This window comes from Saimiri boliviensis, chromosome 15, assembly GCF_048565385.1.
Source record: "Saimiri boliviensis isolate mSaiBol1 chromosome 15, mSaiBol1.pri, whole genome shotgun sequence".
Lineage (NCBI taxonomy): Eukaryota > Metazoa > Chordata > Mammalia > Primates > Cebidae > Saimiri > Saimiri boliviensis.
Window position 1 is genome coordinate 19,039,840 of NC_133463.1, and position 22,654 is coordinate 19,062,493.

At 38.7% G+C, this 22,654-nt stretch overlaps 1 protein-coding gene across 1 annotated transcript in view; it reads right to left on the reverse strand.

The window, feature by feature from the left end:
• Positions 1-3,052: 3,052 nt before the first annotated feature.
• The window catches only part of VCPIP1 (valosin containing protein interacting protein 1), a 37,704-nt gene continuing 18,102 nt past the window's right edge, over positions 3,053-22,654 (reverse strand). Inside the window, exon 3 of the mRNA XM_003942892.4 lies at positions 3,053-10,104. Within this exon, the coding sequence (XP_003942941.1) occupies positions 9,242-10,104 (863 nt within the window). The 3' untranslated portion in view covers positions 3,053-9,241. The remainder of the gene's footprint in view (positions 10,105-22,654) is intronic.

Below are 22,654 nucleotides of genomic sequence, written 5' to 3' on the forward strand. Positions count from 1 at the left end.
ATACAAAAATTAGCCAGGCATGGTGGCCTGGGACTACAGAGTCCCAGCTACTCAGGAGGCTGAGGCATTAGAATCGCTTGAACCCTGGAGACGGAGGTTGTGGTGAGCCAGAGGTTGCAGTGAGCCAAAATTGCACCACTGCAGCACACCAACCTGGGTGATAGAGCAAGACTCAGTCTCAAAAAAAAAAAAAAAAAAAAAAAAGAAAAGAAAAAAACTGCCAGGCGCGGTGGCTCAAGCCTGTAATCCCAGCACTTTGGGAGGCCAAGGCGGGTGGATCACGAGGTCAAGAGATCGAGACCATCCTGGTCAACATGGTGAAACTCCATCTCTACTAAAAATACAAAACATTAGTTGGGCATGGTGGCACGTGCCTGTAATCCCAGCTACTCAGGAGGCTGAGGCAGGAGAATTGCCTGAACCCAGCAGAGGGTACGGTGAGCCGAGATCGCGCCATTGCACTCCAGCCTGGGTAGCAAGAGTGAAACTCCGTCTCAAAAGAAAAGAAAAGAAAAGAAAAAAACTATTCTTTCTGGTAATGTTGAAAGGAATCAGAATAACTGAGGGCTTATTCATCTTTGTATCTAATTTACATTGGTCATATTCAATAGCAAAGTCGCCTTTTAATTTCAAAGGAGCAGCCTATGTATCTGGTTAGTTTTATACACTCAGTGCAGAATCTCATTCCTTGCTGCAGTTTTTTCTTTTTCTCTAGCAGCCCTATTTTCAACAATTTTCTCAAAGTTCCTCATTCTTCTCTATTCAGTTGGCTCACTGCCCCCTTATAGGAAGGATCTAGAGTCTAAAGTATGGGAAACATAAGCATCCCATTTAATTTTGCTTGATAGACTGACCTAGTTAGTAAAATATTTTTGGAGATACTGAATCTTGCCAATTTGATTTTTTAAGCAATAGGGACTCACTCTGTTGCCCAGGCTGAGTGCTGTGACACAATCATAGCTCACTATAAACTGCCCCAGCCTCCTGAGGCAGGAGGCATGCACCAACACACCAGCTTTTTTTTTTTCAATAGCATTGGGGTCTTGCTATGTTGCCCAGGCTGGTCTTGAATTATTGGCCTCAAGTGATCCTCCAATCTCTGCTTCCCCAAGCACTGGGCATGAGCTACCATCCCTGGCCAATTTAACTTTTTTTTTTTTTTTGAGATGGAGTCTTGCTCTGCTGCCCAGGCTGGAATGCAGTGGCATGATCTTGGCTCCCCACAACCTCAGCCTCCCAGGTTCAAGCCATTCTACTGTCTCAACCTCCCAAGTAGCTGGGACTTCAGGTGCATGCCACTATGCCCTCCTAATTTTTGTATTTTCAGTAGAGACAGGTTTCACTATGTTGTCCAGGCTGGTCTCCAACTCTTGACCTCGTGATCCGCCCACCTCGGGCTCCCAAAGTGCTGGGATTTTTAAGTATCCTATTAATTCTTTAGATCTCAGATGGTACATCACCTCTCAGGAAGCATTCCATTACCATTTAGGAGGTCAGGTTAGTTCCTCTTGCAGCATAATCCCACACCACCCAGTGCTTCCCCAATATGTACAGTTACTTGCTTAAATGTATTTCTCTCTCACTAAAAATATAAGTGTAATGACGGCAAGAAGTGTCTTTCTCACAGTTTATTATTCTTTACATTTAGCAAAGTACTTGGCACATGATAGATCCCATAAAAATAAATTTTCTAGGTGAGATACATATAGCCCATGAACTATTCTTTGAGAAACATCACCTTCGGGAAACCTCCCCTCCAAAGCAGCAAACAAGAATTATTAAACAATAATTAGTAAACAAGACTTATTTGAGGTCCTTGAAAAAACTGGACTTTAACCAGTGATTCTCAAATGTACCCAGGTTAGTCATCTAAGAAGTCCTGAAACTCTTCCTTGCCTCCTCTAAATTTGGAAGAGTTCCTCTAAATTCTTCCAAATTTAGAGGAGGCAAGAAAACAAATCCAAAGGAGGAAGAACTTGGAGTAGAGGACTAGGGTTCAGGAAGGGAACTAGTAGGAAGTGAAATTAAAGCTGTTGCTCATGCCTATAATCCCAGCACTTCTGGAAGTTGAGACTAGCCTGAGCAACATAGGGAGACCTGTCTCTTACGGAGTCTTAAACATCTGGATTTAAATCTCAGCTCTGCCACCTAACTCCAAGACTTTGGATAAGCCAACTAATCTAGATCAGCTTGTTTCCTAGAAGATGATAATGATAGTACCAAACCACAAAGGGTTATTTTGATGGCTAATTATTGCATGTAGTGTTTAGCCTATTGCCCAGATGTAAGGAAAGGAGTCACTAAATGATAGCTATTACTGTGTTTTGTGCTTGTCTCCATCATTGGGATATAAGCTCTAAGGGCACCTGGAATTTGTCTCATTTGGAACTGTTTCTCAGGTTTTTAAAACAGAGGCATTTAATCAGTACTTGTTTAAAATAAATGAGTGACTCAAGTATGACTAGATAATATGTTGATTCCAAAATAAAATAAGGCTGGGCACAGTGGCTCATGCCTGTAATCCCAACACTTTGGGAGGCTGAGGCAGGCAGATCACCTGAGGTCAGGTGTTTGGGACCAGCCTGGTCAATGTGGCAAAATCCTGTCTCTACTAAAAATACAAAAATTAGGCAGGTGTGGTGGTAGGCACCTGTAATCCCAGCTATTTAGGAGGCTGAGGCAGGAGAATTGCTTGAACCAAGGAGGTGGAGGTTGTGGTGAGCCAAGATGGTGCCACTGCCCTCCAGCCTAGGCAATAAAGCCAGACTCAGTCTCAAAAAAATAAATGGGAAAAAAAAAATACTGATTCCATAAGTCAAATATAAAAATGTCATCATTTCATAGGTAGACTTCATACGTTTCTATAAATAGAACAAACAGGAATAATCTCCCCAATTCCTATACAATTTATCTGTTTTTCAGATAATTTATGTGGTACGACAAATAGGCCAAAGACAGGTTTACTTCTAAGGATGAGTGTGCAAATTTGAAGAGCCCATGTTTTTCACCTCAGTGTGTCAGATACAGTTCAGAAAATCAATTAAAGACTTACTTCTGTTTTTCTATACACATTTTTAATGATTAGAAACAATCGATTATTAAGTCAGAATTTCAGTTACTGGGGTCTGAAAGAGCCAGACAATAAAAATAAAATCCATAATGAGCTGTTGTAAGTAGTATGTTTATCTTATTTAATAAAGAGTTTGAGAATTCTATTCTGATGGTATGTGACCAATGGCATGCATATACAAGACCTCAAGTCCAAGTTTGGGATAACTGTAGCCAAAGCCTAAAGCAAAGGTAATTATGTTTAATTTACATGGGGCTCATACCCATGACACTTATCCCATCAGCACTATGCCTTCTGCAAGTGAGACTATGATGACAATGGTCAGCAGAACAAAAGGGTAATAACTGTGAAACCACAACGTTACAGAAGAAATGGAGGCCTTGAAAGGCTCCAAGACTTGCCTTGGGTCACAAAGCACACTGCCAGTTCATGAGATCTCAGTGCTGCACATGGTCATACTTGCACAAATAATTTGAATGTACAACCATCCACTTTTTAGTCAATTATGTACAAGTAAAATAAGTTTTAATGTAACAAATTATTTAAATAATGTGTGCCCTGTGAGGATTTATCCCACTTAATTGTAACTGAACTCTACCATATTACATTAACATATAACAATAATAATAGCAAATATTTGAGTGTTTACTATGTGTCAGGCACTCTTCTCATCATCAGGTATGTGTTAACTCATTTGATACAACCACCCTAGGAGTAGATGTGATCATCATCCTCTCAGAGAGGAAAATGAAGCACAGAGAGGTCACAGAAAGCAGCGTACCAGGACTCAGACCTAGGAAGGCTATACTCCAAATGATTGAGTTAAATGATCTACTCTAATAAAATGTATATTAAGCATATACAGTAAAGCTTAAAAGTAAATGTGTTGACTGCTAAGCTACACAAATGTTAAGTTAGTACTATTACCTGTATTTCATTTCCTCGCCAGTTATTTTTTTAAATCACCACAAAATCAAGTTCTCTCTTTATTAGAATTTGCCTTTGTTTTGCTTTTAAATATTCAGTAAGCATTGTGGCCCGATTATATGTCTAAAGAAATTTTGCTGGCTGGGTGTAGTGGCTTATGCCTGTAATCCCAGCACTCTGGGAAGCAGAGGAGGGCAGATCACTTGAGCTCAGGAGTTCAAGACTGGCCTGGGCAACATGGCAAAATCCTGTCTCTACAAAATATACAAAAATTAGACAGGTGTGGTGGCACATGCCTGTAGTCCCAGTTACTCAGGAGGCTGAGGTGGGAGGATCTTTTGAGCCCAGCAGGTTGAGGCTGCAGTGATCCCTGATCATGCCAAGGCAATCCAGCCCAGGCAGCAGAGACCGACCCTGTTTGAAAAAAAAAAAAAAATTGTGCATTCTTTTTTCACTGGGTCCATTTCATCTAGCAATGAAATCAACATTAAGGGGAGAAATTACTGTTCCTGTATGATAACCCACTTAAGTTCAAAAAGAAAACTTTATAAAGAATTCCTTTATAAACTGAACTGTATGTTCATGCATTGTAATTCCAGGAAACTAAAGAATATAAAATTACCCTGAAAAGCTAATGTGGAGCATTTCAGGGAAAAATCGCATTATAGTTTTATTATTGATATAAAAAAAACTTCAAATACTGTACAGTAAGGTGTGCTGTAGAACACTATAATACACCATTACTAATTATTCATTACTCAAATTTAATATATACAGCAATCACGAAATCAGAAAATAATGGGCAACAGCCAGTGCCTTAAGGGTGACATAACATCTATACTATTTTATTGAACAGTTAAAGCACTTGCTATTTTTCTAAATATTTACACTATTACTGCTTATTTTTACAAATTCTAAATATCATTTTCCTCCAAAAAGTATACTTTCCAGTTCTTGGCACTAATTCTTAGTCAAATAAGCCTGAAAATACTGATAACCTATTCAGTCTTTCATTGCTCTACCACAGGCATAAGGGCTCAGGATGGTATTTCTGCATCCTAAAGAAATGTATGCAATAGCTTAAAATTTTAAAAACTAAGTAATTGATAGTCACAAGCAGATAACATCAACTAAACTTTTTTCTTTACTAATTTTCCTTTTCTTTTACAAGAAAATAATCATTAATATACTACAAAAGCATGTAGTCTCCATAATTAAAAAATTTAAATGTCAGATATACAAGTAATGGCATTTTCTCCAATAATTCACAATTTTTACAATTTATGCTATTTTGGAACAAACATTAAAATTCCACGATTTAAGTATCATTAAATATTAACTGAAACACTTAGCATCTCAAAGAATTATCAAGAATGGTAGAACTTGCAATTAACTCTATAACTTACATTGGTGATATAGTTCCCCTTTATTTATTAAATATACATTCTACTGAGGAATATTTTCATGTGAATAGCTCTGGTTTGAAAAACTAATTTCTTATATTGTGAAGAGCCTTAAGGTTGTACAACTTTGTTATATGATAACCTTGAATGGTAGGATACATTTACTCAACTTAGAATAGGAAGCTATTATTATAAATGGCCATTTTTAATTCACATTAAGTGGAATTTAATCCAATTTTGCAAAGGCTTTGTTTTAGAAAAGTCTTAAGAGGGAAACCTTTCTTTGAGAACCATAAAACTCAAAATCTGTGCTGCAGTATTTTAAGTGTGGGCCAATTGAAATTACTGTTGAAAAATGAAAACAAAACTGTATTGATATTCTGAAATAAACACTTTATGATGTTGTCACTATATTGACCAGTTGAAGTGTAATTAATGACAGAAGTAAATTTTATACCTAAAGGTTAGTTATTAGTGAGGTCTACATATTTAGAGTTATTCAGTAGCAGATAGTATTGGTAGGTAACTACATAAAACAATACTTTTGTAAATTTTGCATTTAGTAGCTAACATGTGATGTCAGTACAATTCTCAAAAACCTGTCAATGAGTAGTATGAGTTGCTAGCAAGTGATCTTCCCTGAGGTAAGAGACCATATGCAAAAGTCAGTGTTCATCTCCAATGAAGTTAAGACACTTAAAAATAATGGCAATAAGGACCTGTGGCCAGGAATTATGGATGCATTTCAGATTGATATCTTAATTGCAAGTAGTAGGCTTGACTAAAAAAACAAACTAAAAAATCACTGGAAGACATAAGAGTCAGAATCAGTCAACAGCATTTGCTAACTTTGTCAGGCCTCTACCCTAACATTTTCCAATAAAATATTTGAAACAGAGTAAAGGGGGAGAAATGGGCTTGCTCTTTAAGTAGTTCCTGAGTAACCATTCTCATGGAGTTAATTATAATTCTATCTTAATATATGGCAGCATCTTATTTTCTTCAGTTTACACCAATTTCTCATTACTGGTATTCTAGATATATACTATCTTCAACAATATTTGGACTTTGGGCCATCAACTCAAATTTGGTATGATTACCTATATAATGGATCATTGAAGAAAAAATTTACAACTTTATTTAAATGTTTAGTGAAGAACTGCAAACAGAATTGTAGGACTGCATTTTAGTTATAATGTTACATCCAAGGCTAAAAAAAATATTTAACTTAAGATGTCTAGCTTGCACTCCAAGATGTGGCTATATCACAAATTATAGTACTAGAAAAATAACCATTCTATAGTTATATTTTTGGTTATGAAAACCATATGGAAGGACAAAGGATGATATTTAAAAACTTAAAAGAAACCCTATTCTAAAACTTCTTTGTGAGGATACCTGGCCTACTTCTCAAAAACCATCAATCACCCCAACCAAATGTTCAGCTGATTTGAAATAATTTCAAGAAATTTAATCACTTATCAGAACTGAGCCTTTTATTCTTTTATCAAGGGAGAACCCAAACTGTTATTGTACTATTCATACCTAACTGGCTTTTAAATACATTGCTGTAGCTAGAGAAATTAACAAAGTTGTCAGAGATTAAGCCCATTTTGTAATATTCACATATGCATTCTAATTTACACTAAATGTAAGAATAGGGAGATAAAGTTTCTGATATTTTATGTTAATGCTATGAGATATTTGTCAGTTATCAATGAAGAAAATATTTGTTAAAGAAAAGATTATTATATCATTTTACATGAAAGCAGTGCATTTTTTGATTAAACAGTTTTCCTGTATTTAAATCACCCCCAAAAAAGTTCCAGTGGCTGAAAAAGCCAAAAATAATTATAGTGGTTAGTGAAGTGATATTTGTAATTTGTAGTTTAATACACAGAAGCCACCTTTACTAAGCAGTAAACAGTATTCGGTAGCTACAGCTCTTACTTTATGCAAAACTACTGCACAACATAAAAGTTTAAAAATTTCCTGCTGTTTTGATAGGGAGAAAATGCTTGAAAGTAAATTTAGGATGAAGATAAAATATAAAGACAAATGTGATGTGATAAAACTAACCCAAATATATATTTTGCTCAGATATACCTGTAAAATGTCTAGATTCTCCATTCTTTGCTTAAATAGAGTAGTTCGTTTAACAGGTAGATTCAGTTAGAGATACTTTCACAGAAAGATGACCAAAATCTGCCTTATCTGGAAACACAAGTTAAAGTACTATCTATATCCCTTATGAATTAACAGGCAGAGATTTTTCAACATCTGATAAAGTAGTTTCTGACATACATTTTCTTAGAATTACACACACAGTTCTGCATCTGTTACATATGCAAACAGAGACAGCCAGGCTTTGAATGCTCTAGGTAAGAGATTGTATTAACATACATTTTGTCTTTCAGCCATTCAAATTCAACTTAATTACAGTGAACAGAGGAAGAATAGGGGTTGAAATGTACATTTCAGAATACAGATTTGCAGAATAAAATAAAATAGTGCAATACCAATCTCAGGATAAACACTCTTTTGATGTCTTTAAGAAATAAGCATGAAAGCTGCTTCTCAAGGAAACTGGCACTAAGGATTTGATGAATACACTAAGCAAATGCCCAGCTGATCAAGGTATGATGCAGTAAAATTTGCATCTAAACCCAAGTGAAGCCAACAAATAAACTCTTAAGGATTTTATTTTATTTTATTTTTTTAAATAAAGACGGGGTTTCACCATGTTGATCAGGCTGGTCTTGAACTCCCAACCTCAGGTGATCCACCCCCCTTGGCCTCCAAAGTGCTTGGATTACAGGCATGAGCCACCGCGCCCGGCCAACTCTTATGGACTCTAAGGAAAAAAAAAGAAAACATTTTTGGCTCAAAGGGGCACAAATATACTTAGCATATACAGGCTTAAATACCACTGATCAAAATTGTAGAACAATTAACTCATTCATAAAGATAAACTCTTATTTATAATTCTCTGTGAATCTGACAAATGCTGAAAATTAGAGATTAACTACTGCTACCATTATTTCTTTTTCTACCACACTTTGCAATCAACTTTTCCGCAAGATTAAAAAAAAAAAAAAATCAGGTGGTTCTTGACCAAGCCAGGAATCAAAAATAATGGTAACATATTAATAACAGAGCACACACAATTGGCTGTGTTGACTCAGACAGCAACACAACTGAATCACATTGACCTTATCAATCCAGAAGAGATTTTTCCCCAACCTTGCACAAATCAGCAAAATGTTAATCATTACATTCTATTTTCAAGATATTTTTGCCAAGAATACATATCTCTATGAATGTGTTTACGTTCACGGAAACATCTGCATCCCACTGTCAAATAATTTTATGAATTTTAAGACACAATTTAGTTCAGATAAACTTCAAGTTTACATAAACCTTTTAACACTAATATGTGAGATGGTTACCTTGATGACATCAACATTAGCAAAGTCTCATTTCCCCTCCATTTCTAGCCTTTTCAGAATCAAACATATTTAGTAAGAGAATTTTCATGTTGGAAATATTAAGACTTTCATGGAACTAAAATTACAAAGAACTGCCAATGAACCACATATATGGAAGAAAGTCATCTCAGCAGATCTAATAGCTAATTTATAGAAATTCAGAGCCAGCCTGGGCAGCAGTATATTAAAAGCTATTGCCAATCACACACTTGCTATCATGCACTGAATAACAAGATATAATTTTTGAATTATATACGTACAAGATTTTTAATGACTAATCAAGTTACGTGGCCCAGCCAACAAATATTACATATTCACAATAAACATTCTGCCTTTATTAGCCTCTAATTAAATCAAGAGTGATCCATTGGCTCAGTTGTGTTAGTCATCTCAGCATCTTGACTATCCATCTCTTCAAGCTCCTCCATGGAATTTCCCTTTTGTGCTTTTGACCTTGTGGCAAATGCTGCTCCCAGTGCATCTGCTACACAGCCATCAGTTGTTTCTATATTCAAATTTTCAGTACCACCGGTTAAAGGAAAAGATTCAGGCAAGCCAGTCCCAGACTTTGCAGAAGAACTCACAACTTCTATTTTCCTTTGAGGAGCATCAGATGGTGACTGCTCTGTACTCTGATCCCGCAAGTGTCTGTCCATTGAAGCCTGAATAGAAGAAACCATTTCCTGCAATTTTTTTCGCTGGGCCTCAACCAAATCAGGATCAAGCTGCCTGCCGTCTCTCATTGTTACTACTCCAGGAGCTATTCGAATAAGCTCACTATTACTAGAAGAAGCTGAGAATACAGAAGGCTCTGTTTTAGAGGAACTACTACTAAAGTCTGTCCCTGTATTATGCTTTCTTACAACTGAAGTTTCCCTAGCTCTCGGATCAAGGTGTGGATTACCAGATGCAGTTCCTAAAGAATGCCCTTTTCCCTGAAAGGCAGTTACATTATGAAGTTGCTCAGATTTCTTTTTTACTACTCCACCACTACCTAGTTTTAAGACCCCATGTGAAGGACTTGATTCCCTACTTCTTGTAGTAGCCTCTGCTCGAACCTGACTTACAGCCTCTTTAACTAAATCTTCAACATCAGGACCAATGGGGAAATGTCCTGCAGCATCCACACACAATTCCAGTCTATCTTCAGAAGCATTATAGACAAAGGTTTTGCCAGGCAGATGTGGAAAAGTACAATGCTTGCCATCAGCCATACCTAAAAAGGGGGAAAAGATATTTAACGTATTAAAATCTTAATGTATTAGCAAAATTGTAGTAAAGACAATTACAGTTAAAATAGTGAATTTTAAATAACAACTTACAGGTAACAGCTGTCAAAACAAAATCATTAGAAAAGAATTTACTGTATTACAAAAAAAGAACCATTACCATAGACCCTAAAGTAGTTCTCCCCAGAGATCTTTTTTTTTTAAAAAAAATCATCCTATTAATAAAGTTAAGAATGGGGCTTCAGACAGGGCAATGGCTCATGCCTATAATCCCAGCATTTTGGGAGGCAGAGGCCTGTGGTGTCAGGAGCTAGACTGGCTAACATGGTTAATCCCCATCTCAACTGAAAATACAAAACATTACCCAGGTGTGGTGGCGGGTGCCTGTAATCCCAGCTACTTGGGAGGCTGAGGCAGGAGAATCACTTGAAACTGGGAGGCAGAGGTTGCAGTGAGCTGTGACTGAGCCATTGCACTCCAGCCTGGGCAACAAGAGTGAAACTCCATCTCAAAGAAAACAACAACAACAACAACAAAAGAATGGGACTTGAGGCCCAGGTGCAGTGGCTCATGCATGTAATCCCAGCACTCTGGGAGGCAGAGACTGGTGGAGGATCACCTGAGGTCAGGAGTTCAAGACCAGCCTGGCCAACATACTCCATCTCTACTAATAATACAAAAAAAAAAAAAAAAGCCAGGCATGGTGGAATGCTCCTGTAGTCCCAGCTACTCAGAGGCCGAGGCAAGAGAACTGCCTGAATCCAGGAGGCAGAGGTTGCAGTGAGCCGAGATTGTGTCACTGCACTCCAGCCTGGGTGACAGAATGAGACTGGGTCTCAAAAAAAAAAAAAGGTGGGGGGCTTGAAACAAACAGCTGAGCTATAAGGAAAACACATGTAAATGAATAAAAAAATACGTTTTTATTACTAAAATTCAAATTATAAACTTTGCCAAAACAGCCATGAAGGCAAAGTGAGGTATACCTAACTTGTTGTACAGTGTGTTGAACTAAAAATCAAAAGTCATTCTATTGAATTGCAAAATACCAGAAAGGTGTTTTCACAGTGTGCCGTAAGTATGTATCTTTCACAAATATAAAAAAATATGAGCTTTCGGCTGGGCGCAGTGGCTCACATCTGTAACTCCAGCACTTTGGAGGCCAAGGTGGACAGATCACAGGGTCAAGAAATTGAGACCATCCTGGCTAACATGGTGAAACCCTGTCTCTACTAAATATACAAAAAATTAGCTGGGCGTGGTGGCACACACCTATAGTCCCAGTTACTTGGGAGGCTGAGGCAGGAGAATCGCTTGAACCGGGGAGGTGGAGGCTGCAGTGACCTGAGATTGCACCACTGCACTCCAGTCTGGGCGACAGAGCAAGACTCTGTCTCAGGAAAAAAAAAAAAAAAAAAATATATATATATATATATATATACACACACACACACACACGTTTTATTAAAAATATATAAATATATATATATTTTTAAATAAGATATCCAATAGTTAAATACCTATTCAATTAAATTCCTTTAAAATAATTCTTATTCATTTCTGGTAGGCCAGAACCACCCAAGTAAGCCTGGGTTATGGATGCTCCTCACTAGGCTCACTGCTATTTATTTCTCCTGATAATGCACTAATGCTGTAGCAGCAGATAAAAACTTAAAACTTCTTTTATTTTCTAGTCAAGGAGTTGGTCTCACTACAGGGTATTTAAAAATTTTATACTTGTTTCAGCCTGCATATTTTTTAAAAATCACGTGTTTTTAAAAATCCACTCCTTTACACTTTAAATGTGTCAAAGTATACTCCACGTACATGACAGTTAAGGGTTTTCCAATTTACAAAATTATATGCTTTCTATTTTGATAAAAAAAGATAAAGAACTTTTTATAATATATGGTACATAGTAATATGTTTATGGCAAAATATAAAGGCAAAATGCAAACTAATTTTGCTACAGAAATTCAGAGAGGAAGGATAATGAATAAATCAGAAATGCTTTGTGGGCAATTAGGCATTCTCCAGTTTTACAGGATATTAAGAATAGTTATTCCTTCCTTGAAAAGTGCTTCAGTGGTTCTAATTTATCTCTCTAAGAATATTCCAAATAACCAGAGAAAATAACTCAACTGCAAATGAATAAATAACATATATTAATTTCAAATAAACATTAATTTCAATGGTAGATAAAGTATCAATTAATAAAAATCCAAGTAGAATTTCCTCTTGACACATTTTCAGCAGAGATAACTGACAAAAAGAGACTGGCAAAAGTTGAAGTCTTGAGATGCGGTCTAAATACTGCTTTTCTGGGTACACCTGGAATCAGTTTATTGGCTACCAATCCCTGTTCTCAGAGATCTATACACTATAGCTCAGGAAACAAAGGTAGCAAAGAAGAGAATTTTATAAGGCCAAAACTGCCTCAAGGCAAAGCTTTTAATATCCATCTGAGTAGATAACATCTATGGAGCCTTACTGTGTGCCGGGAACTAACATAGACTCTGATGATTTTAAAATAAAATACCATAATTCTTAGAAGACAGATACAAACAGATTATTATAACACAATTGGGTAAGTATAATGATGAGCATATTACTCATTTCACTCAATTATTTAAGAATTAAATGAAAAAACATTTAAGCACATTAAAAACATTAAAACATCGAAGCACATACCACAGTACCTAGTATCAATCAGGTAGTGAATATGTTTTAATTCTTCTATTAGAGCAAAATGGTTTTGTGGCCAGGTATGGTGGCTCACAACTGTAATCCCGGCACTCTGGGAGGCCGAGACGGGCAGATCACTTGAGGTCAGGAGTTTCAGACCAGCCTGGCCAACATGGTGAAACCCAGTCTCTACTAAAAATAAAAAAATCAGCCGAGTGGGGTGGCATGTGTGCCTGTAATCCCAGCTACTGGGGAGGCTGAGGCAGGAAAATTGCTTGAACTCAGGAAGCAGATGCTGCAGTGAGCCAAGATGGCACCACTGTACTCCAACCTGGGCAACAGAGCAAGACTCCATCTCAAAAGAAAAAAAAAAGGTGTTGCATTCCTTTCCAGATTGCTACTGTGGTTCTTTCTCTTGGCTATCCCTAGAAAGAGTCGTAGTTCCACACATGTTCATCGCAGTATTACTTACAATGAAACAATGGAAAAAATCTAAATTTTCAAAAAGAAATTATTAAGTAAATTATTTCCTAGCTACTTGATGGAAGTATATGCAGCTATTAAAATTTAGATAAATAGGCCAGGAGCAGTGAGCAGTGGCTCACACCTGTAATACCAGCACTTTGGGAGGCCAAGGCAGATGGATCACGAGGTCAGGAGTTCAAGACCAGCCTGGCCAACATAGTGAAACCTAATCTCTACTAAAAATACAAAAATTAGCCAGGCATTGTGGCACACGCCTGTAGTCCCACCTATTCAGGAGGCTGAGGGAGGAGAATCACTTGAACCAGGAGGCGGACATTGCAGTGAGCTGAGATTGCAGCACTGCCCTCCAGCCTAGGCAACAAAGCAACATTCTGTCTCAAAAAAAAAAAAAAAAAAAAAAAAAAAATCAATGGATATAGTTTAAATACAATACAAATACTGTTGTGATACTTTTAAGTATTGTTTAGAATTTTTTTGGCATGTATAGAGAGATTGCTTAGGTTTTATATATTCCTTTGAATTTTAAGAAGCAAGGCACATTAAAATGTCTCTATCACATATCAGCAATTTGATTACTAATATATGCTAATGATATGTATACTAGTACTTATAGTTATTCTTTACATTAAAAAACTGGAAACTACCCAAAAGCTCATCAGCAGAACAATGAATCGTGTTAAAACAATACAACAGAATACTATGCAGCAGTGAAAATGAATATAGATGAACTCAATAACATGGATATATCTGAAAAAGTGTTGCTAAACTAAGCAAGTCAGCCAGGTGTGGGGCTCATGCCTGTAATCCCAGCACATGGGGAGACTGAGGCAAGTTGACATACTTGAGCCTAAGAGTTTCAGCCTGGGCAACATAAGGAGATCTTGCCTCTACAAAAAATTTAAAAAATTAGCTGCCGGGTGCGGTGGCTCACGCGTGTAATCCCAACACTTTGGGAGGCTGAGGCAGGTGGATCACGAGGTCAAGAGATCGAGACCATCCTGGTCAACATGGTGAAACCCCATCTCTACTAAAAATACAAAAAATTAGCTGAGCATGGTGGTGCGTGTCTGTAATCCCAGCTACTCATGAGGCTGAGGCAGGAGAATCACCTGAACCGAGGAGGCGGAGGTTGCGGTGAGCCGAGACCGTGCATTGCACTCCAGCCTGAGTAACAAGAGCAAAAACTCCATCTCAAAAAAAAAAAAAAAAAAAAAAAATCAGCTGGGTATGACGACACATTCCTGTAGTCCCAGCAACTTGGAAGGCTGAGACAGGAGGATCACTTGAACCTGGAAGGTGGAGGCTGCAGTGAGCTATGATCATACCACTGTGCTCCATCCTGAGATTAAAACCCCATCTCAAAAACAAAACAAGGCCGGGCGCGGTGGCTCAAGCTTGTAATCCCAGCACTTTGGGAGGCCGAGGCGGGTGGATCACGAGGTCGAGAGATCGAGACCATCCTGGTCAACATGGTGAAACCCAGTCTCTACTAAAAATACAAAAAATTAGCTGGGCATGGTGGCGCGTGCCTGTAATCCCAGCTACTCAGGAGGCTGAGGCAGGAGAATTGCCTGAACCCAGGAGGTGGAGGTTGCGGTAAGCCGAGATCGCGCCATTGCACTCCAGCCTGGGTAACAAGAGCGAAACACCGTCTCAAACAAAACAAAACAAAACAAAAAACAAAACCGTATCTGCTGGGTGAGGTGGCTCACACCTGTAATCCCAGTGCTTTGGGAGACCAAGGCGGGTGGATCACGAGGTCAGGAGTTCAAGATCAGCCTGGCCAACATGGTGAAACCCCGTCTCTACTAAAAATACAAAAACATTAGCCAGGCGTGGTGGCAGGTGCCTGTAAACCCAGCTACTCAGGAAGCTGAGGCAGGAGAATCACTTGAACCCAGGAGGCAGAGGTTGCAGTGGGCCAAGATGGCACCATAGCACTCCAGCCTGGGCAACCGAGTGGGACTCTGTCTAAAAAAAAAAAAAAACAAAAGAAATAATAAAAGAATGTATAAAACATAATTCCATTTTTACAAAGTTCAAACACAGGCAAAGCTGAGTATTATAAACTTAAAAATAAATTTGCCATTCATTTCTTCATTTCTCTGTACAAAAATCTGCAAGAAAACTTACTCTCTCTCTCTCTTTCTCTCTCTCTCTCTCCATATATATATATATATATATATATATATATTTTTTTTTTTTTTTTTTTCGTGGGGGACAGGGCCTCACTCTGTCAACAAGAATGGAGTATGTGATCATGATCAGTGGCATGATCATGGCTCACTGCAGCCTTGACCTCCTGGGCTCAAGCAATTCTCCCACCTCAGCCTCACCAGTAGCTAAGACTATGGGCACATGCCACCACACCCAGCCAATTTTTGTATTTTTAGTAGAGACAGGGTTTCATCATGTTACCCCGACTGGTCTTGAACCCCTGGGCTCAAGCAATCTGTCCAACTTGGCCTTCCAAAATGCTGGGATTACAGGCATGAGACATCACACCTGGCAGAAAACTTACTATATTTTAAGCCAATTAATTTTACTCTCTTTTATTTTTTTTGTTGGGTGTTGAGGGAATCTGCTCTCAGCTCTGTTGCCCAGGCTGGAGTGCAGAAGCACGATCTCGGCTCACCGCTGCCTCCACCTCCTGGTTCAAGCGATTCCCATGCCTCACCCTCCCAGGTAGCTAGGATTACAGGTGCCCGCCACCATATACAACTAATTTTTGTATTTTTGTAGAGACGAGGTTTCACAATGTTGACCAGGTTGCTCTCAAACTCCTGACCTCAAGTGATCCGCTCACCTAGGCCCTCCCAAAGTGCTGGGGTTATAGGCATGAGCCACCGTACCTGGCCTAAGCCAGTGAATTTTAGAATACCTTTCCAAATATGAAGAACAGAAATAGTAATAGTATAGTTTAGTTATAATGGGCAATACTGTTACTCAAATGTAGATATAACCATCTATATGTTAAGGTGGATTTGAATAAAATAAGAGAGGTATGTATGCTCCTTTCCTGTTTTTGGAAGATGGAGGTAAATGCCTGGGATTGAGACTGGCTGACATGTTTTGATTCTTTGAGTACAGGATAATGATGATGATGATGATGATGATAATGATAATAATAAAAAATGTGAGCTAAATGATGAGAACACATGGACACATAAAGAGGAACAACCACACAGGGGCCTTTTGGAGGGTAGTGAGTGGGAGGTAGGAGAGGATCAGGAAAAATAACCAACGGGTGCTAGACATAATATCTGAGTGATGAAATAAGCTGTATAACAAACCCCCATGACACAGGTTTACCTATGTTACAAACCCACACTTGTATCCCTGAGCTTAATAATAATAATTTGCCACATGAATCTGTTACAAAATATAGAGAAAAATTTACCGGCCGGGTGCAGTGGCTCACACCTGTAATCCCAGTACTTTGGGAGGCTGAGGAGGGTGGATCACCTCAGGTCAGGAGTTCAAGACCAGCCTGGCCAACATGGCAAAATCCTGTCTCCACTAAAAATACAAAAATTAGTCAGGCATGGTAGCAAATGCCTGTAATACCAGCTACTCAGGAGGCTGAGGCAGGGGAACTGCTTGAATCTGGGAGGCAGAGGTTGTGGTGAATGGAGATTGTGCCACCGCACTCCAGCCTGGGTAACAGTGTGAGACTCCATCTCAAAAAAAAAAAAAAAAAAAAATTTACCACAAATGTCAGAAAAAATTCTATTTTGGAAGGTAAATTACTTTTCTGAGGATGATCCATTTCAATTGGCTGTGTTATAGTCAGAATTTCAGTTCTGCAAATAACAGCTGGAATTCTTGTAACAACAACAACAAACATTTGCTAAGTATTTATTAGGTAGCAGACCATTTGCTAACTACTATACATCCACTATCTCCTTTGATCCTCACCATCACCCTGACATTATCATACCCACTTTACAAATAAACTGACACTTAGAAGTAAAGAGTGTAAAAAATCCAGAATTTGATCTCAGATGTTCTGATTCTGATACAGAAAGGAGGCAGTGAAATGCTAGGCAGAAAAGGGCAGGGTCCCTGGTGGGACCTGCCCACCCTCAAGCCTGGACCTGTGGCCCAAAGTGAGAACATGTATTCCTGTTTTCTTGATCAAATGTTGCTTTTTTTGCCTGTCCTGCCCCCGATCCTGTACCTATAAAACCCCCAGGCAGACCAGCAGACCAGCAGAGTGGCAGAGAAGGACAGAAGAGAAGAAACAGCTGGATGTCAGAGAGAAGCAGCTTGACTTCAGAGGGATGGCTTGATGAGGGTACTTCAGAGAAGAGTTTGGCCGGGGACAGCTGAACTTCAGGGGAAGACCGCCTCCCTATTCTATCTGCTTTCCAGCTCCCCATCCCACTGAGAGCCACTTCCATCACTCAATAAAATCCTCCACATTCACCATCCTTCAATTCTTTCATGCGACCTAATTCTTCCTGGATGCCAGATGAGAACTTGGGTACCAAGACGGCGGGTGCAAAAGGCTGTCACCCTGACCCTCCACTGAGCTGTTAAACACTTAAGCTATCTGTGGATGGTAAAGCTAAAAGAGCACACGTGCCCTCTGGGGCTCTGGGGGTCACAGGTACCTCCCAAGACACTGCTGCAGGGCTATACAGAGTTGGCCCCACAGAGTCCCACTCCTGCCGGTGTCCAGAACCACTTGTCCTGGTCCCTGTATCTGCTGACCTGGGTGCTGCCTGTCCCATGAGGGGTTGAGAGCTGTGGGCTGAGTAAGCAAACCAAGCCCTTCAGAGAAATTACCTCTTAATGATAAATACCACATGTAACATTCTAAGAAACATAATAACTCAGCCAGGTGCAGTAGCACACGCCTGTAATCCCAGCACTTTGGGAGGCCAAAGCAGGTGGATCATAAGGTCAAGAGATTGACACCATCCTGGCCAACATGGCGAAACCCTGTCTCTACTAAAAATACAAAAATTAGCTGGGTGTGGTGGTGCATGCCTGTAGTCCCAGCTACTCTGGAGGCTGAGTCAGGAGAATTGCTTGAAGCCGGGAGGCGGAGGTTGCAGTGAGCTGAGATCATGCCACTGCACTCCAGCCTGATGACACAGCAAGACTTGTCTCAAAAATTTAAAAAAAAAAAAAAAAAAAAAGGAAGAAGACAACTCTATTGAAATATATTCACATACAATTCACCCTTTTTAAGTATATAACTGAATGGTTTGGGATATATACATATATTTTATTTTTTAAGAGACAGAGTCTCCCTCTATCACCCAGACTGCAGTGCAGTAGTGCAATCATAGCTCACTGCAGTCTCAAACTCCTGGGCTCTAGTGATCCTTCCACCTCGGGCTCCCAAAGTGCTGGGATTACAGGTATGAGCTACTCCGCGTAGCCAGTTTTTTTTTTTGGCATATTCACACAGTTGTGCAACTTTTAGAACAGTTTCATCACCCCAAAAAGAAACCCTGAACCTTAGCAGTCATTCCCTCTACCTCATTCCCAGCCCTAGGGAAACCACTGATTTTACTCTCTGTCTCTCTAAGTGTTTCCATTCTGGATATTTCACTATATGCTCTTTTGTGACTGGCTTCTTTCATATGGCATAATGTTTTCAAGGTTTATTTGTGATATAAAGAGTATGAATACTTTACTACTTTTTATTGCCAAATAATATTCTACTGTATGGTTATACCACATTTTATTTATCCAATCATCAGTAGATGGACATTTGGGTAACTTCCATTTTAGGCTACAATGAATAACTCACCTATGAACACTTGTGTACAAACTTTGTGTGGACATATGTTTCCATCTCTCTTGGGCATACACCTAAGAGTAGAATTGCTGGATCATATAGTACCGCTACATTTAATCTTTTGTGGAAATGCCAAAATTCCCAAGTGGCTGCACCATTTTTACATTTCTAGAAGCAGTGTATGAGGGTTCCAATTTCTCTATATTCTCGCCTACAATTCTTCCTATGCAACTTTTGGACCACAGCCAGGCTAGTGAGTATGAAGTATTATACCATCCCATTTTTGTTTTGATTTGCATTCCCCCGATGACTAATGATGTTGAGCATCTTTTCACGTATGATTGGCCATTTATATATTTTCTCTGGAGAGAAATCTATTCATATCCTTTGCTCATTTTTAACTGTTATTTGTCATTTTTGTTTAGCTGTAAGAGTTCTTCATATTCTAGATACAAATCCATTCTCAGATACATGGTTTGCAAAAATTTTCTCCCATTCTGTGGGTTGTGTATTTACTTCCCCGATGGTATCATTGGTAGCACAGAAGTTCACTTTTTATCTACTTTTTTCTCTTATTATTTGTTTTCGTTTTCATATCTAAGATTATACCTAATTCGAAGTCAATACATTTTGTGCCTATGTTTTCTTCTAAGAGTTTTCTAGTTTTAGTAATTAAACTTATATCTTTGATCCATTTTTAATTAATTTTGTATATGGTATGAGGTAGAGGTCAAACTTCAATATTTTTCATGTTGATACATCTAATTGAACACCACTTGTTGAAAAGACTATTCTTTCCCCACTGAATTGTCTCAGCAACACAGTTAACATTTAAAAAATAATTTCAAAAAATAATTTCAAACTAAAACAAAACTATTTTGAAAATAGTAAAGATAGCCATTCCCATACCACACCCTTATCCACCAACCCCCTCCCACATACAAAACACAACTGAAGGAAGTTATCTGCAGTTGCATGGAATACAGTGCATATAGATCCAGATTACTGGAATCCCCATAATCAATCCTAATTAAATACTAACTTCTAAAAACCACTAATTAGTATCTATATTTCAGAAAGTAGAATAAATTTAAAAAGAAAAGAAAACAAAGTAGACTGAAATCAAAGATAAAAAGTTTAAAAGGGATGTAAAAAGGCTGGGTACAGTGGCTTACACCTGTAATCTCAGTATTATGGGAGGCTGAGGTGGGCAGATTACCTAAGGTCAGGAGTTTGAGACCAGCCTGGCCAACATGACAAAATCCCACCTCTACTAAAAATATAAAATTTAGCTGGGCATGGTGGTACATGCCTGTAATCCCAGCTACTTGGGACGCTGAAGCAGGAGAATCACTTGAACTCCAGAGGTGGAGGGTGCAGTGAGCTGAGATCACACCACTACATTACAGCCTGGGAAACAGAGTAAGACTTCGTCTCAGGAAAAAAAAAAAAAAGGCGGGGGGCGGGGAGGAAGGAGATGTTAAAAAAAAAAAAGGGAAGGAATGCTTAGAGCGAATTTTATAGCTTTAAATGCCTATACAAGTATTAAAATACAATTTATAGGCTGGGCACAGTGGCTCATGCCTATAATCTCAGCACTTTGGGAGGCCAAGGTATATGGATACTTTGAGGCCAGGGGTTAGGGACCGGCCTGGCTAACAGGGCAAAACCACATCTCTACTAAAAATACAAAAATTAGCTGGGTATAGTGGCGCATACCTGTAATTCCAGCTACTCAGGAGGCTGAGGCATGAGAATTGCTTGAACCCAGGAGGAGGAGGTTGCAGTAAGCTGAGATTGCACCACTGCACTCCAGACTGGGCGACAGAGTGAGACTCTGTCTCAAAAAATAAAATAAAGAAATTAGAAAGAAAAGAGCAAATTAAACCTAAAGCAAGCAGAAGGAAGGAAAAAATAAACATAAAAGCAGAAATCATGAAACTGAAATCAGAAAATAACATTCGACCAAAAAAACCCTATGAATTCAAATGTTGTTTCTTTGAAAAGATCAACAACCAGAATGGTCAGTCCCAAAAAGAAAAAAAAAAAGAAAAAAAAAAAGGAGGCACAAGTTGCCAAGATCAGAAATTAAAGAACTAAAGATTCTACAGACATTAGAAGGACAACAACAAAAAAGGGAATATCAGAAACAACTTTATGCTAATACATTTGATAACTTGGATGAAATGGGCAGATTTCTTGAAAGATAAAACTAACAAAGTTTACTAAAGAAGAAATAGATAACTTTAAGAGTATTCTATTAAATAAACTAAATTGTTAAAAAAAATTGCCTAACAAAGAAAACTCCAAGCAAAAATGACTTCACTGGTGAATTCTACCAACTAAAATAAAACTATTATAAAATCTACCAGAAAACAGAAGAAAAGGAGGCAATGCTTCTCAATGCTATCTTATGAAGCCACCCTAATTAAACAGTCTTACAAGAAAACTATACAGATAATTATCCTTCATGAACACAATCACAACACTCAGCAAAATATTAGCAAATTAAATCTACCAGGTAAAGTTGGTTCAATATTAAAAAAAAAAATCAATGTAATTCACCATTTCAACAAACCAAAAGAAAACGGTATGATCATCTTGATACCCGTAGGAAAAGAGCATCTGACAAAATTCAACATCCACTCATAACATAAACTCTCAGCAAACCCAGGAATAGAAAGGAATGTCCTCAATCTTATAATCTTAAGATTGTAAAATCCTTAATCAGGCACTCCCTGTATATTCTGCTTGCTCACCTGTAAGCTGAATGGTTCCAAGACATGGAAAAAGGAAATAATATCTACTCTCACCATTCCTACTCAACACTGAACTAAAGATCCTAGCCATTGCTAATAAAATTGTCTTTTATTTCCAAAGACATGATGACCTACACAGACAAGAATCTGCTAAAAAAAAAAAAAACAAAAAAAAAACTGCTAAAATATGTGAATTTAGCAAGGTCATACACAGGGTACAAGAGAAATGTTAAAAAAAAAAATTTTGTTGGCCAGGTGCAGTGGCTCATGCCTATAATCCCAGCACTTTGGGAGGCCAAGGCGGGTGGATCACGAGGTCAACAGATTGAGACCATCCTGGTCAACATGGTGAAACCCCGTCTCTACTAAAAATACAAAAAAATTAGCTGGGCATGGTGGCACGTGCCTGTAATTCCAGCTACTCAGGAGGCTGAGGCAGGAGAATTGCCTGAACCCAGGAGGCGGAGGTTGCGGTGAGCCAAGATCGCGCCATTGCACTCCAGCCTGGGTAACAACAGCGAAACTCCGTCTCAAAAAAAAAAAAAAAAGATTTTTTATTGGCTGGGTACAGTAGGTCACACCTGTAATCCTAGCACCTTGGGAGGCCGAGGCTGGGGGGATTACTTTGAGCTCAGGAGTCTGAGACCAGCCTGGGTAATATGGTGAAACCCTGTCTCTACAAAAAACAGAAAAATTAGCTGGGTGTGGTGGCTCACGCCTGTGGTCCCAGCTACTAGGGAGGCTGGGGCTGGAGACTGGGGCTGGAGAATTACTTGAGCCTGGTTGGCGGTTGGGGTGGGTGGCGAAGGTTGCAGTGAGCCAAGATTGCACCACTGCACTCCAGCCTGGGGGACA